This window comes from Pelophylax lessonae, assembly GCF_965119305.1.
Source record: "Pelophylax lessonae genome assembly, chromosome: 4".
NCBI lineage: Eukaryota > Metazoa > Chordata > Amphibia > Anura > Ranidae > Pelophylax > Pelophylax lessonae.
This window is the reverse complement of record NC_138771.1, coordinates 282454698-282471978: the sequence shown is the minus strand read 5'-3', so window position 1 is coordinate 282471978 and position 17281 is coordinate 282454698. Positions and strand designations below refer to the sequence as shown.

General features: G+C 40.0%; 1 protein-coding gene across 1 annotated transcript in view; it reads right to left on the bottom strand.

Moving 5' to 3' along the window:
- The window catches only part of CEP290 (centrosomal protein 290), a 255158-nt gene that overhangs the window by 81791 nt on the left and 156086 nt on the right, over positions 1-17281 (bottom strand). Inside the window, exon 36 of the mRNA XM_082255322.1 lies at positions 14935-15134. Within this exon, the coding sequence (XP_082111448.1) occupies positions 14935-15134 (200 nt within the window). The remainder of the gene's footprint in view (positions 1-14934; positions 15135-17281) is intronic.

Genomic DNA, 17281 nt, shown 5'->3' with positions numbered 1-17281 from the left:
CCACAATGGGACACAGAAGGCAAAAATAATCTAGGAGGGGTTATAACCCTTCCTTGCTCTATCCAAAATGGAAAATAAAAAAGTTTTGCCTATAGTTCTCCTTTAAGGGAAAACTATAATTGCCTCTGGATTCCCCTGCCCCATTCAGCATAAACTAGCAGTGCCTTGTGAACAGACGACTGCCAAGCTCAAACACCGTTATGTGTGTGGGTAGACCAGTGACATCTTCTGCTATCTGACAGCAGAGCTTACTTAAAGTAGACTTCTCTGCAGGGAGGCAGGGAGTTAACATAGTTAAGGGGTGCTATTAGGAAGCATGTAATGTACTGTGCAAGCATCTGTGTGGTACCATCCATTTTAAAATTCATCTAACTTTTTTTCCCAGTACAGATGCGTTACACTCCATTTTAGTTAACTTACAGAGTGCAAACAAAAAAAAATGCAAGCATTGCAGAATAGTGTATGAACCCTTAAAGTGGACTCTAAGAAGCTGTTGTAAAGAAATACAGAGGGTTTTTTCCCCTGTACTCCCCACAACACAAGTGACCTTAAAAAGTGGGGTGCTTTTTAGTTAAGGTGGAACTTCCCTTTTAAAAAAAGGTCTTATGTGTAGAGAAGGGATCCATAAGAGTCTCCACAGAAATCCTTAAGGACTAAATTGATTGCTTTTTTATTGACCAGAAACAAGACTTTGTTACAGGTACCTGATGAATGCCCATACATAAAATGGAATGGTTTATAGGAAGGGAAATGTTTGGCACAAATATATGAAAGAAATAGCTATAAAAATGTCCCTTGTGTGGTAAAATCCCAAGCTCTATATTTTCTCTGATCCTGATATCATGAAAGAAAGAGGCCAGGGTTCTAGGAAAGCAGATATTTCCTAGTGTACACTGCTTTGTAAAATATGTTCTCATTGGGCTTATTCACACGATCAATTCTGCAGGCACAGCAGTTTAATTAGACAATAGAAAAAATGATTTGTAAAATATTTTCTCATTGGGCTAGTTCACATGATCAATCCTGCGGTGCCTAGTAGTTTATTTAGACAATGGTTTCTCAGAAATTAGCTTTACGGAATAGTATACCTCCCAGAAAGCAATAAACCACAATGCTATAAAGTTACCCAGGGATCTATAAAAGTGTTGAATGAACATATCACCATCAAGAGAGTACACTGAAATACTCATGAAAGGCTACTTTATAACAATCCACTTTATTGCCTGCATCCTTATATTGGGAATGCTTAAAGTAACTCAATATACACAACAAATACACGCAATAAATAAGGAAAAAGTAGAAATCCATATTATTCTGAATTCAAAGTACACAGACACATGCATGTTATTTATGTGGTACATGCTAAGAATTTATGAGGTTTCGCTAAAACGGTTTCTTTTTTGGCAAAAGACAGTGGAAAGAGAAGAAAACAGTATGTGAACAATTTCACATATACTTCTATCTTTTTATTTCTGGCTTTTAGATAATATTGGAAATCTTATTTCCAGATGCCCCAACTGATAGATGACTACAAGGCCATTCATTTTATGCAGTAACTAACTGGAGGCACTCTTTAAGGACAACAAGTGACAAGGTTTTTGTGGAAGGAAGCTCCACATCCTTACAGTGAAAAACCCCCTATGCAGTTTAGGATTGAACAGCTTCTCCTCCAATTTCATTGAGTGGCCCTGTGTTTTCTTATACTCCCTAAATAGTTTATTCCCTATGCTAGAATCACCATTAAGAGTTGTATATCCTCTCAACTGTCTCTTCTTAGGGAGAATAAGTTTAATGTTTGTAATCGTTCTTCATAACTGAGGTCCTCCAGTCCCCTTATTAGCTTTGTTGCCCTTCTCTGGACTCTCTCCAAATGTAGCGCAACCAGAGTGGCAGGATTATAGTATTATCTCTGAAGTAGTTTCTCTTTTTAATGCATGCTAACAGTCTGCTTGCTTTGCTTGCTGCAGCTTGACAGTGCATGCCATTGCGGAGTCCGTCATCTACTAGGACCCCCAGATCTTTTTCTGTCTTGGATTCTCCCAGGGGTTCTCCCCTAGCGAGTAACTTGTGTTCATATTTTTAGCCCTCAAGTGCATTAGTTACCATATTCAACATTAAACCTCATTTGCCATGTAGTTGCCCACTCCTTTATTTTATTGAGGTTTTCTTGTAAAATTTCTATATTCTGCTGTGAAGCTATTGTCCTACTTAGCTTTGTATCCTCAGAAAACACTGAGATTGAGCTATTTATTCTAACCTCTATATAATTAATGAATAAATTAAACATAATGGTCTCAGAACGTGATTTATCACCACCTTTTGGATGTGCTTCTGTAACCAGTTTTCTATCAATGAGCAAACTCTATGTTCCATGCCTACAGACCTCAATTTGTGAATTGAGCATTTATGGAGAACTGCATCAAATGCTTTTTCACAATCTAGATAACACATCCACAGGCCTTCCCTTATCTAGATGGCAGTTCACTTACTTGTAGAATATTAATAGATTTGGCAAGAATGAGCTTTCATAAATCCATGCTGATTACTACTAATGATATGGTTTTCATCACCAAATTCTTGGATACAGTGCCTTATTATCTCTTTCAATAGTTTACATACTATTGATGTAGTTTCCAGGAACATATCTCTGGCCTTTTTTTAAATATTGGTACCACGTTGGCCCTTTGCCAATCAGCTGGTACTATTCCTGTCAGTATCCTGTCAATATAAATTAGGAATAATGGTCTGACTATAACCTGACTGACTATAATACAAACAAACAATATGGATTGGCATGTATAGTCAACATTCCTACACCATCATCTGGACACTTCATTCATGAGGATGAACATGTCCCCACATCAACTTGTGCCTAATGCCATGTAAGTGTGCGATTAATAAATGTGTTTTTAATACTTCTTTCACTGACCTGGCGCCCTTTGTTTTCCATTGTATAACCTGACTGAGCTCTTTGAGGACTCTTGGGTGTAAGCCACCTGCTCCTGGTGATTTATTTGCGTTATGCTTTACTTTTCAATTATCTTTTATTAAAGATTAACAGTTGACATAGTACATAAAGCATTGATCTCATTAAAAAATATTGACTATAGTTATACAAATTATTTTTGAAATACAAAGATTTTTATGACTAGGGTATGTTCGCACACTACTTGTCAACAGATAAGTAAGATTTGTTATTTAAGAAAAGTCTGAGTAAGGTTGGACTTTCTATAAACAGAAATACAAACAAAGGACTTTGACGTAGAAGCCAAAACTAAAAAAGTATAGTAAATAAAGAAATAAGTGAAAAAAAATAAACAATACCACCGTCTCGTTAGTTATATTCATCAATAATCCACGTACTAAGCTAAAAGCCAGTTTTTTACAGAAAAGTTTCTGGAATTTTAAATACCCACATTTGCCATCTGTCCAGGAATTGGGGAGTGGAGTCAGAGGAATATGCAAAGAACTTTTCATATAGATGTTGAGCTTTGACTCTAGCTATTACATCTGATACTATAAAATTCCCACATGAAAGAGGACCAAGCTGTGAGGCTTATAACAAATTTATTTTGGACCTCTTGATTAATGTTTTGGAACACATTGTGTTCACTTTTGATGGTTTCCATTTCCACCAGGTGCAGGGAGTAGCCATGGGCACTTGTTGTGCCCCTTCCTACGCGAACCTGCACTTGGGGGGCAGGGAACGTGATCTATTTGCCAATGAGGGCCTCGCAAATGTACCTGGACCACGTAATGGGGTGTTTCAGGTATATTGACGATGTCCTCCTCTTATGGTCTGGCTCTATTCATAAGTTTCAGACATTTTTTACTAAATCAGAGGTTAACAATTATAACCTCAAGTTCACTGTGTCCTACAGTAAAAAGAAGATTGACTTCCTTGACACAACAATAATTATCCAACAAGATGGATCAATAGGCACCACTCCATGCAGGAAGCCCACAGCAGGGAATATTCTTCTACATGCTGAAAGTGCACATCCACAGTCTCTAATTAAGAGCATTCCATACTCTCAATATTTGAGATTAAGATGTAACTGTTCTAAAGATGATATGTTTAAAAATTAAGCAAAACAAAAAAAAAAAACGGAATCGATTATTGGTCAGAGGTTATAGCAAAACAACATTCGGGAAGGCATTTAATAGGGCTGGAGAAAGAACTCGACACAACCTGCTTTTTAGGAAGGAACAAAAATGTAATAAGTATAGTGACACTACAAGAATTATTATTACTACCTATTCCAATCAACATATCCAAATTAGAAATATAATACAAAAAAAAAAAAAAGTTGGAGTCTCCCTACAAATGACCCTACATTGTGTAAATACAAACCCGATTCCAAAAAAAGTTGGGAAACTGTACAAATTGTGAATAAAAACAGAATGCAATGATGTGGAAGTTTCAAATTTCAATATTTTATTTAGAATACAACATAGATGACATATCAAATGTTTACACTGAAAAAATTTATCATTTTAAGGGAAAAATATGTTGATTTAAAATTTCATGGCATCAACACAACTCACAAAAGTTGGGACAAGGCCACGTTTACCACTGTGTGGCACCTCCTCTTCTATTTATAACAGTCTGCAAATGTCTGGGGACTGAGGGGACAAGTTGCTCAAGTTTAGGAATAGGAATGTTGTCCCATTCTTGTCTAATACAGGCTTCTAGTTGCTCAACTGTCTTAGTCTTCTTTGTTGTATCTTCCTCTTTATGATGCTCCAAATGTTTTCTATGGGTGAAAGATCTGGACTGCAGGATGGCCATTTCAGTACCCGAATCCTTCTTCTACGCAGCCATGATGTTGTAATTGATGCAGTATGTGGGTTTTCCTGAAAGAGACGACGTCTGGATGGGAGCATATGTTGTTCTAGAACTTGGATATACCTTTCAGCATTGATGGTGCCTTTCCAGATGTGTAAGCTGCCCATGCCGCATGCATCATGCAACCTCATACCATCAGAGATTCAGGCTTCTTAACTGAGCGCTGATAACAACTTGGGTTGTCCTTGTCCTCTTTAGTTCGGATGACATGGCATCCCAGTTTTCCAAAAAGAACTTCAAATTTTGATTTGTCTGACCACAGAACAGTTTTCCACTTTGCCACAGTCCATTTTAAATGAGCCTTGGCCCTGGGAAAACGCCTGCGCTTCTGGATCATGTTTAGATATGGCTTCTTTTTTGGCCTATAGAGTTTTAGCCGGCAACAGCAAATGGCACGGTGGATTGTGTTCACCAACAATGTTTTCTGGAAGTATTCCTGAGCCCATGTAGTGATTTCCATTACAGTAGCATTCCTGTATGTGATGCAGTGCCATTTAGGGTCCCGAAGATCACGGGCATCCAGTATGGTTTTCCAGCCTTGACCCTTACGCACAGAGTTTGTTCCAGATTCTCTGAATCTTTGGATGATATTATGCACTGTAGATGATGATGACTTCAAACTCTTTGCAATTTTCTCTGAGAAATTCCTTTCTGATATTGCTCCACTATTTTTCGCTGCAGCATTGGGGGAATTGGTGATCCTCAGCCCACCTAGACTTCTGAGAGACACTGCCACTCAAAGAGGCTCTTTTTATACCCAATCATTTTACCAATTGACTTAATAAGTTGTTACTTATATGTACATTTAACTTTTTCGGCCTCTTATTGCTACCTATCCCAACTTTTTTGGAATGTGTAGCTCTCATGAAATCAAAAATGAGCCAATATTTGGCACGCTCCTATCCACCCGGTGCGCATGAAACGGCCGCACTGAAACATGCGCGTGATGAGATTGTGCTGGTGCACTTGGATGATGCAGTGGCTGTCTCAGCTGAGATGTCGCCACGCGAGGCACCATGTTAGGGTGGAGGGGGTGTATAAAAGGGACTGTATGCCACGTGCTGTGCCAGTTGACCGGAGAGATTGCAGGTACCCAGAGAGACACAGGTAACAGGAGATTACCATTTCTATTCATCTCCCTTCTGCTTAGATATAATACTAAGCAGTTTTTGTTTCTGTCCAATATAGCTCTCAACCTGTAAGCCCAGGCACTGGACAGGAGCGGATAGACACAGGATATTATCTTGCATTGTATTGGGATACTTACCACTAAGGAAACTTGGGAGTGGAAAGGCAGTCCTTGTCGCCCCAATATAGAGAATCGTAAATCTTGGTGCATATGAAGGTATGTAAGTAGATACCTGTAACTTAGGTAAAACATATATATATCTGGGGCAAATTTTAACTATTAGTTATCTATATTGGACAGTGTCTTATAGGAACCCTATGAATACCTGGGATCTACAAGACGCCCAGGCCATCCTGAATTCTTATTATGAAAGAGAAGTTGGTTTTATCCCGTCCCTAAATAAGAACTAGCTATGTACAGAATATTTCTGAGAAAAGGAAATAATAGGTCTACAAGTGAGTCAAATAATTATATTTCTTTATGTAATGTATTTAGGATCTCTCCGGTCAACCTTTTCCCGTACACCCCAGCGCTCGCTGGGGGGAAACCTGCACCCAGATGGTTAACCTTGAGGTGGGTGTTGCATATACACCAGTATGGGTTTGTGGCTATCCTTTGTGATTGATGCCTTGATTGTATGCTGTATACTGCTATAGAATTATGTATAAATTAATGATCCCCTTTTTGTTTTAGATGAGTAATATTCCGATTCCCCAAGCTCTGAGGAATCAACGTTTAGAGAAACGCATTGGAATTTCAGGAACCAAAGCACCTGCTATATAAGCACAATCTATGTTTTTATATATATTAGGCATATGTTATATATAGGAGATGCATGTTAGCATCTAATTTTTAAATGTGTACAAAAAAAATTTTGATTTTCTTATACATTTTCTTTTTGTGTACTCCTTTCTGGCCTGTATAGTCCGACAAAACTTTTTTTCTTTTTCTTTTGAATTACATCTGATACATTGAATGCATTAGAGATTTTCCATTTTGAGGTGATGGTCAGGTGGGCTGCAATAAGTATATGTGTGACCACGCATCTGTATTGTGTAGGCATATTTTCGATCTTTAAATTTAGAAGGGCTAATGATGGTTCTGGAGGAAAAAGGACTCAAGTGAAAGACGCCATTAGGGAAAACACGGATTTCAAGAAACTCCTCAAACATTTTGCACTCCCACATTAGGTGTATTAGTGTGCCTTTGGAGCCACAGTTCCTCCAGCATATACTGGTTGCGTCTTTGGAAATGTGTGATAGTTTCAAAGGTGTTAAATAGCTCCTACTTAGGAGTTTCAGAGCTATATCCGAAATGGTTCACACAATGAGAATATTTATAGCTGGACTGGATAGCTTTATTCCACTTATGCAGAGCGAAAATTGTTTTTAGATCTCCCAGTTTAGCATATTGATGGTTTTTGTAGGAGTATAAGAGTTTTTGAATTTCAGGTAAAACCAGGAAAGGCCTTTAGGTTTTTGGTAAGAAGTGGTTAGGTATTCCCATGTATCAGCCTGTAGCATACAGTGGGAGTCTGGGTTTTTAATGTGATAATGTTGTAATTGGAGGTGTACATAAGAGTTGGCTGCTTGGCGAAATGAAATAAGTTCTTTATAAGTGTTTTCTTTATTAACATGATCACTACATAGTCTTATGAAAGGAAAGAGGTATTCGTATGTTCCTAGAGGAAGGTCTTTACGGAGTTGGGGGTTTACCTTGGGTAGTTTGATCATGTAGCGCACCATGCGGTTAGAGTGGCATCAATTGAGGGGAATGTGTTGTCGTGTGGGTTTTGTCAATAAAAGGGAGGGTAAGTCCCTATGGGAAACTATCGCCTTTCAATATGAACCCATAATTTATCAGTCTTATGGTCGAACCAAGCTTTAGATGGATCTAAAAAGGCTGCATGGTAATATTTATGTATGTTGGGGAACCCTGCTCCTCCTAACTGGCGCTGTTTAAGAGAGAGAACATAAGTTTGGGCATTTTACCCTTCCATAGAAATTTTCGAAGCATTTTGTTTGCTGTGAATTGAAGACATTAAAAAGAAAAGAGAAAATGGGGCGTTCACGGTGCTGACTTCCGCATTCAGAAAAATTCAAAATACACAAATCATAAAAATTATTGCTTTATTCATTTCCAATAAAAAATATTTTGTCATAGATAACAAATGAAATCCTTTAACCAGGAATGGTATCACACGTAATAAAACAAATACAAAAATTCACCACCCTCAACCTATAAAGGTTAAAACCCTCCCACAGATCTGCTGTATCATACAGTATGACCGGTGTAAGTGATGGAGGGCAGCAGATTCCTCCCGACGCGTTTCACCTTTCTGGCTTCCTCAGGGGTACTTAGTGAACAGGGTTCAAGTGGGTGACTAGCTGAATATAATCTCAGAGGGAATTATGGACATCCACTTCAGACGGTAAGGTGGTCTCCCAATGTTCCCAGGGGTGGGGTGGTGTGTGTCCAAACCCAAAACAGGGGAACCTACCCAAAGTCAGGTATCCGATCTAACAGGGGAGGGAAGGGAGACACTTGCCCCGATCTAGCACAAATGGCCTCTATTACAATAGTGCTTACTCCCAGAGATCGGGGCCAGAATCGGATTAATTATGCCCACACCAGGGTAACTATTATCTCCAATGCCTTTCAATCCATCAAGCCTTTTCCTGACAACACAACATGGGTCCCCTCCTGGATCCCCAATGAGGGGATCTTTTCATAATTTTTATGAATTGTGTATTTTGAATTTGTCTGAATGGTAATGTCAGCACCATGAAATTTTCATATTTTGGGATGTGGTGCTGACGTGATTGGCTAGGACATTATTCTCTAACCTAAATTTTGTTTGCTGTGGAGAAGAAAGTATCTGGTAAGTGTATGGGGATAGTACGGAAATAGTAAATTATTTTTGGTAATAAAGTCATTTTTAAGGCTGCCATCTGTCCAAGCCAAGTTCATGCGAGGAAACATGCTCAAAGTCTTTTTTTTTTTTTTGTATTCAAGAGGGAGGGATAGTTGTTCTCATATGTGTGAGTAGTGGGAAATGAAAGGGTAACCCCTAAGTATTGAAGATTCTGTGTAGTCCACTAAAATAGTAATCTTGTTTTTAAGATTTTCAGGGTAGTTGTAGACAAAAACATAGGCAGAATGGAGGACTTTTGTGCACTGAATTTATAGTATGACACTGATCCAAATATTTCCAATATTTGTTGTAACCTTACCAGGAATGAAGCCGGAGTTGTTAAGGTTAATACCACATCATAGAAAAAAGGCAGATCCTATGGTCCTTTTCAGCTATGGTAACGTCTTTGACAAGGTCATTCGCTCTGATGGTCTCCACCTATAGCGCCATCACTAGCCAAAAGATCAGAGGGGACAATGGGCATCCCTGTCAGGTACCGTTAGTTATATATTCAATATGGTGTTAGATGTATAAACTGTCGCAGTCTGCACTGTGTAGAGCGCCGATATCGCTGAAAATATGGGGCCAATGAATCCAAATTTGTTAAGCGTCACTCTTAGGTACCCCCAGTGAACCCAATCAAATGCTTTTCAGCATCAAGTGCCAGGAACACTGTTAGCACTTTGCGAGTTTCTACTACATTAAGCAAATTATACATTCTACGTGTACCATCTGCAGCCTGCCGACAGTTCACAAAGCCAACTTGATCTGCTTTTATTAAGTGGGGAGTAATTTCTGCTAACCTTTTAGCCAAAATTTTGGCATAGATTTTCAGATTGTTATTTAGTAGCAAGATAGGACTAAAGTTTTGAGGATTTTACCTGGCTTGGGAAGGGCCACTATAACAGCTTGGAGCATCTCCTCAGTAAAGGAAGTGGAGGCAATAGCACCATTGAAGAGTTTTCACATATGTGGTACCAGTATAGTTTTGAAGGCCTTGTAGTATTCAGCAGAGATGCCGTCTACTGCTGGTGACTTGTTAGGGGTAGTGAGTGGATGGCCTGAAGTATTTCTTTGTCAGAGATGTCGGAGTTTAAAGTCTGTAGCATATTTTCATCCACAGTTGGTAGTTTAACAGACCGTAAGAAACTATTGATAGCTTCTGAAGGTTGGGCCGTAGAAGGATCAGATTGTAAACTAGATAGGTCCTCATAATACTTACAGAAGGCATTGGCTATCTCAGTAGGGTGGTGTACAGTTTTGTCTGTACTCGGGTCAGTTATGTGTGGTAGCTTCGTATGATGTTGCTTTTTGCGAATATAGGTGGCTAAGAATTTACCAGCCCTGTTCATTTGGATGTAGTACAATGCTTTCGATTTCTGTAAAAGTTTTTGATGGTCAGAAATCAAAAGCAGTCTTATTTTTTGTCTGCATTGAAATAACGCGGATTGAACTAGGGAGGTAGAGTTAGACTTGTGTTGGGACTTTTGAGTTTAGCTAGTAATGAAGATCGTGCATACGCTCTCGGCTTCTTTTCTCAGGAAGCTGCTTGAATTAACAGGCCCCTACAATACGCTTTATGGGTGCATCATAGGGAAAAGACATTTGTTTCAGGTACATCATTACATTAAAAAAAAACTCAATGATCTGGCAAAGCAACCAGTCCCCGGGAGTGGGGTTCCGGAGTAGAGCAGTATTGCTACACCAAAGGTATGCTGGAGCCGCATTGAAGTGCTCTTTGACACTCAGTGAGACCGGTGCATGGTCAGACCAGGTGACAATAGATTTTTACTGAGGTGACCTTATGTAAAAGTGGCAAATCAGACACAAACATATCTATTTGAGAATAGGACTTATGGGGCGCTGAATAATAGGTAAAGTCCTTTTCTGTAGAATTAGCACAGTGTCACATATCGTACAAATCAAAAGAATACAGTAAGGGTTGTAATTTGTTTCGGGAGGCAAGATACGGAGAAGAGCAGTCCAAGTGTTTGTTTACTACAAAATTAAGGTCTCCACAATACAATAAGAAGCCTTTTTTAAGTTTGTCCACTTTTGTCTTGAGAGAATGGATAAAAGATAATTGGCCTGAGTTAGGAGCATAAAGATTGACAATAGTATATGTGAGGTTGTTTAGGTCACATATGAATATAAGATATCTGCCCGCTTTGTCCCTTATGATATTATGAAGATGGAAGGCCACAGAGTGTTTTATGGCAATTAGCACTCCACATTTTGTAGTAGGCCCAGAAGCTATAAACATCTGAGGGAACAGTTTATATGAGCATTTAGGTTGTTTTTGCTCTGCAAAATGTGTTTCCTATATACACAGGACATCACTTTCGAGGGATTTTGCTTCTTGCCACATAGCTTGCCTCTTAAAAGAACTGTTGAGACCATGAATGTTCAGAGAGACAAACTTAAGTACCATTATGTGGGTAGAGGAAGGTGCTGAAGGGGTGTAGTTGGTAGGCCTTTGAATGGTATAGGTGGAAAACAGTATCTGTAAGTGGTAGTAAGCAGCCTCTCATTAGGGAGTGCAGGTAATTGTCCGATCGACGGTGGTAGTGGGCAATTTCCAGAATGAGGTCATCAGTGTTTCCAATGTGGATTGCAGGTGGTATAAAAAAAAAGAAAAAACAGAAATATCAAAAACAAAACAAATAGGTAACAAAAAAGATGAGAGGTAAACCTCAACTAGAGAGAATTTTTGCATTGGAGGTACAGCTCTAATTAACCAGCATCCACTACTGCAGGTGTTGGACACTTTAGACCCAGCCGGGTCGAAGGATTAGAAAAACAGCAGGATAGGCTCAGGTTGCATTAATCTGTCTCCATTCGGAGGAGATACCACCTGGATATGTTTTAGTCAATGTAGCTTCCTCATCTGGAGGTAGTAGGCCTCAATTCTTTGTCAGTCACAGTCCTTCTTCAAGGGATTTAACAGCAAAGGTACGACTGTTCTTCGTAATGAGTAGTTTGGTTGGAAAACCCCAAGAATAAGATAAGTGGTTGTTATGCAGTAGATTGCTTAAAGGCACTAGCTTTTTGCGGGCCAACGTGGTATATTGGGAGAGGTCAGCATATACTGTGATTCCCACGTATGGGTCTGGAAGAGGGGGAATTCTGCCAGACAAAGCGCATGAGGTCATCTTTCACATGAAATAAATGTATGCAAGCAATGACATCTCGTGGGACTTTTTCAGGAAGGTGCTGTGGCTTAGGTAACCTGTGTGCTTGGTCCACTATGGCTTCTCTAGCAGGTACATCAGGAAGTAGGTCAGTTATAAGTTGCTGCACAAATTGCCAAAGTTCAGAGAGGGTTACAGATTCTGCAACTCCGCGTAGTTTAACGTTGTTTCTACGGGACCTGTCTCCCAGGTCTGCCATCTTGCTCCTCAGCGAATCCAGCTCGTCCTCTTTTTTGTTGTGAGCATCCGCTAACTCATTGTGAGCCATTGCAAACTTGGCCATTTTGTGTTCCACATGGTTGACCCTATCTCCCACCTCTGCTATATCTGGCTTCATCTGTGTGATACAGTCCATAAAATCCCTGTGCATAGACCTGCGCAGGGACACCAGCATTTCTTTCATTGTGGTGTCGCTCAGGGGTTGACCAGTAGTAGGGAATTCACACATCTGCTCTAGAACTCTGTGGTACTATCCTTCGACATGTCTCCCCCTTTCCTCTCTCCTGCATATGTATGTGCATTAGATCTTTTCTGAGCAGTTTTCTGAGAGCTGTGCAGTGAAGTATTTCTGAAGGAGGAATGGTTACTGAAACTAGGGGTGAGGGAGTCAGGTTTGTGTCTGGTCTGTCCTCCTCCTTTGCTGCCTGTGGAGCCGCGCTGGTGTGCAGAGGCCGCAGCGCCATTTTGGGACATTGGTGTGCTCACTGCTGTAAAGAAGTCTGTCAGTTTGTAAGGAGAAAATTTTGTTGCTCTAGAAGCAGTAGTGGAGCTGCGTGGATCAGAGCTCTCCATTCACACGGCCATCACCCTCGGCAGCCAGCCATGCGCCCCCTGTGTTATGCTTCCTAAGTAATTTTCGGACACTGGCTTCCCTTAGCCACAAGGGGACATTCTGTGATGCATTATTAATTATACAGTCTTGATGCTCCTCCTTTTCCTTGGTAAAACGTGATGAGAAGAATGCATTTAGTACAGTTGCCTTCTCCATGTCATTTGTAACCAACTTCCCTTCATTAACCTTTATGGGGCCAATATGCTCTGACCCCGCAGTTAAAACAACCTTGCAAGTTTAAAAAAAAAAGAAAAAACTGTATTTAACCTTTTATTAACCCCTTGGCGACCGCTTACCACATATATACTGCGGCAGGCTGGCTCTCCCAGGCAAACCGACGTAGGGCTACGTCAGTCACTTGGTGGCAGCTAGGCAGAGGGGAAGCCGATGCACGGGTCAGGCGGCTCTGATTGCCGCCTGACACCCGCGATCGCTCCCCACTGAGAGAGAAGGACGGTCGGCTGTTGTAAACGTTCCTCTCCCTGAAATGATCACAGAGCTCATGTGATCCTTCTATATAGGATCATGTCTCTATGGTAATTTCACAAGCCACGCCCCCCCCCCCCCAGTTAGAATCACTCCCCTAGGCTCACATTTAACCCCTTGATCACCCATAGGGTTAATTAACCCCTTTCCCTGCCAGTGTCATTATTACAGTAACAGTGACCCCTTTCCCTGCCAGTGTCATTATTACAGTAACAGTGCATATTTTAACACTGATTACTGTAGTAATTTCACTGGTACCCCCAAAAGTGTAAAAAATGTCAGTTAGGGGTCCGATCTGCCCGCTGCAATGTCGCAGTCCCGCAAAAAATCGCAGATCACCACCATTACTAGTAAAAAAAACCTCAAACAATAAAAATTACATAAATCTTTCCTGTAGTTAGTAGACGCAATAACTTTTGCGCAAACCAAAATATAGCTTATTGCGATGTTTTTTTTACCAAAAAATATGTAGCAGAAAACAATTGGCCTATAATGTTAAAAAATGTTGATCTTTAAAATTTTTTTTTTGAGAATGTCATATAGCAGGATGTGAAAAATATTGTTTTTTTTTTCAAAATTGTCGCTTTTTTTGTTTATAGCGCAAAAAATAAAAATAGCACAGGTGATCAAATACCACCAAAAAAAAGCTCTATTTGTGGGAAAAAAAGGACATCAATTTTATTTGGGTACAGTGTCGCACAATTGTCCGTTAAAGTAACGCTGTGCCAAATCGCAAAATAGGGCCTGGTCATTAAGTGGGCAAATCCTTCCGGTCTTAAAGTGGTTAACCTTAATCAGTACTAACTCCTTCCTCTCCTTCTTCACTTAGCTACTATTATGCTTTAGATTTATAAAAATAAATATTTTTTTTAGCATTATTCATAAAACTTTTTTTTTTTTTCATTTTCATCTATTTTTTTCCTGTTTTTTCAAGGGAGTGCACTGAAATACTTATAAAAGGCTACTATATAACAATCAATTATATTAGACACACTCAGAGCCGGTTCACACTGGGGCAGCTTGTCAGGCGACCTGGTCGCCTGACAAGTCGCCGTGGGTCACCTGCCATAGATTAGCACATGACCCGTTCGAATAGGAGCGACACAAGTCGCTCCGACTTAGAAAAAGGGTCCTGTACTACTTTGGGGCGACCTGCATTGACTTCAATGATATGAAGTCCGTGCATGCCGCTCCGAGGTCGCGGTGCGAGCTGCGCACCGCGACTTCACGGGTCGCCCCGGCAAGTCGGGTCGCGCCTATGTGAACCGGCTCTAATAGTATCACAATAACTGAAACAAATACATCCAAAAATATTGTAGCAATTCATGGAATTAACTGAAAGTTAATAACGTGCGATATGTTATTCAGATTATTTGGGTTTTCTCTATAAACTTTTCTTTTCTGAAATCTAGGGCAAATGATAGTGGCTAGAAGGGAAAAAAACAGTAGAAGACAAAATGTCACATTTAATTCTGCTTTGTTTATGGATTTCAGTTAATATTGGTGGTTAGCTTATCTTATATCTAATTGTACCTGGCTTTATGGTTTTCCAGTTCACTCATTTTAGCCAGATGTATCTGCTTCTGGTGCTCCCGTTCTGCAGTGGCACTCTTCAGTTTGCTGGAGAGGGCAGACAGGGAGTTGTCTTGTTCAGCCACTGTCTGCTCCATGTCTGCTAAGCGCAGCAAGTGAGCTGTGGATGGGACTTCCAGAGTGGGTCTCTTCACAAGCTCCTAGAACATCAATACACTAAGGTTATATGAGGTCAGTTTGCATTCTTAATAGATAAAACATAAAATGGTTGTAAACCCTTACATATATCCAGTGAAGTGACTGGTTTCAGCTGATACAAAGAAATGAAACAAATCCTCCTACATAAGTTGTACCTATTTACCTGAGGTCTTCTCTTCTCTACAGCTGTTCAAAGTGCAGAATTTTTATAGCTTGTCTGAACTTTCAGAAAGCAGGGAGCGGGGAACTGAAGTTACACTCTGCAGAGCTCAGTGATAGCTGATTGGAGGGAAGGGAAGGGAAGGGACCCCCCCCCCCCCCTTCACAAAGCACACAAAAACAGGGCTGAGAATGTCAATCACAGGCTGTGTGCTGGAGATCCCTCCCCTTTTACCCTCTTGGTGTCAGCAAAACTTGTCAGAAGTGACTCATGCAGATAGCAGAGGAACGAGGCACTGCTTTGGATTGAGACAAGTACAGACTATAGAGGGATATGCTTTGTTCATATGTCTGAGGTTTACAACCACTTTAAGTACTTCAAAATTACACTAAATTAGAAATTAGGCTATTTATGTAAGTGATGGAATATTAATACCTGATGATCCTTACTAGGGGGTCTTAAAAGCTTGAATCTTCAAAAACTTTCTGTAAGTAAGCCAAACAATGTCTCTATGCACTGATGAGGGCCAACAAGTCTGCTGCATGCAAGCTGTATGCAGTCTGGAATAAATGGCTCTATAATATTAGGTTGTGTTTATACTACACACCAGCAGTTTTGAATGTACAGTAAGCTATGGGGCATAAAGGAATGTTTTGCATTGCTCCGCTCACTACCCTAAAATGAGCAAAAATCCTAATCTTTACTTATTCATATTTTGTATGATATAATGATATAATGGAATGAGATATGTGAATTGGATCGATGTTGCAGCAGTCTAGGTGAATATGTATGTTTATTTATTTTTTCTAAATTCCGCACTTCTATTTTATAGGAGCAACACATGAAAAAAAGAAAGTGATGTCTTTTCTTATAACATTTAACTACTTGCCGACCGCCCGCCGCACTTGTACGGCGGTAGTCTGGCGCTCCCAGGCAAAGTGTCATACATGTACGGCGCTAGCCTGGAAGGAGCTAGGGGGGCGATCGTGCGCCGCCGGAGGCGCGCTCCCACCCCTGCTCATTTCTGGGGGAGCCAGTGCGTGTGACCGGCAGCTCTCCCGCAGCAGAGGGAGAAAGACAGACGGCTGATGTAAACACAGCCGTCTGTCATTCTCCCTGAAGTAAGCACAGAGGCTATGTGATCCTCCTGCTATATAGATTTGTATGTCTCTGTGGTTACTTCACTAACCACGCCCCCTGATAGTTAGAATCACACCCCTAGGGACACACTTAACCTCTTGATCACCAGTAAAGTTAACCCCTTCCCTGCCAGTGTCATTTTTACAGTAACTGCATATTTATAGCACTGATTACGGTAGTAATGTCACTGGTACCCCCAAAAGTGTAAAAAATGTCAGTTAGGGGTCCGATCTGTGCGCCGCAATGTCACAGTCCCGCAAAAAAAAAAAATCGCAGATCACCGCCATTACTAGTTAAAAAAAAAAAAACAATAAAAATGACATAAATCTTTCCCGTAGTTAGTAAACGCAATAACTTTTGTGCAAACCAATCAAAATACGCTTATTGCAATTTTTTTAACCAAAAATATGTAGCAGAAAACAAATGGCATAAAATGTTAAAAAATTTTGATTTTTACATTTTTGAGAATTTCATATAAAAAAATGTGAAAAATATTGTTATTTTTTCAAAATTGTCGCTCTTTTTTTGTTTATAGTGCAAAAAATAAAAATCGCACAGGTGATCAAATACCACCAAAAGAAAGCTCTGTTTATGGGAAAAAAAGGACATCAATATTGTTTGGGTACAGTGTCGCACGACCGCGGAATTGTCCATTAAAATCACTCAGTGCTGAATCGCAAAATAGGGCCTGGTCTTTGAGCAGCCAAATCCCCCGGGGCTAAAGTGGTTAAAGAATATGTTTCCCCAACATTTCATATTCTTTTTTTTATTTCAATAAATTTTTATTCAAAAATATCTAGTACAAACAGTAACTGGAATGGTACAGAAATGAAAACTGTAACACAACAT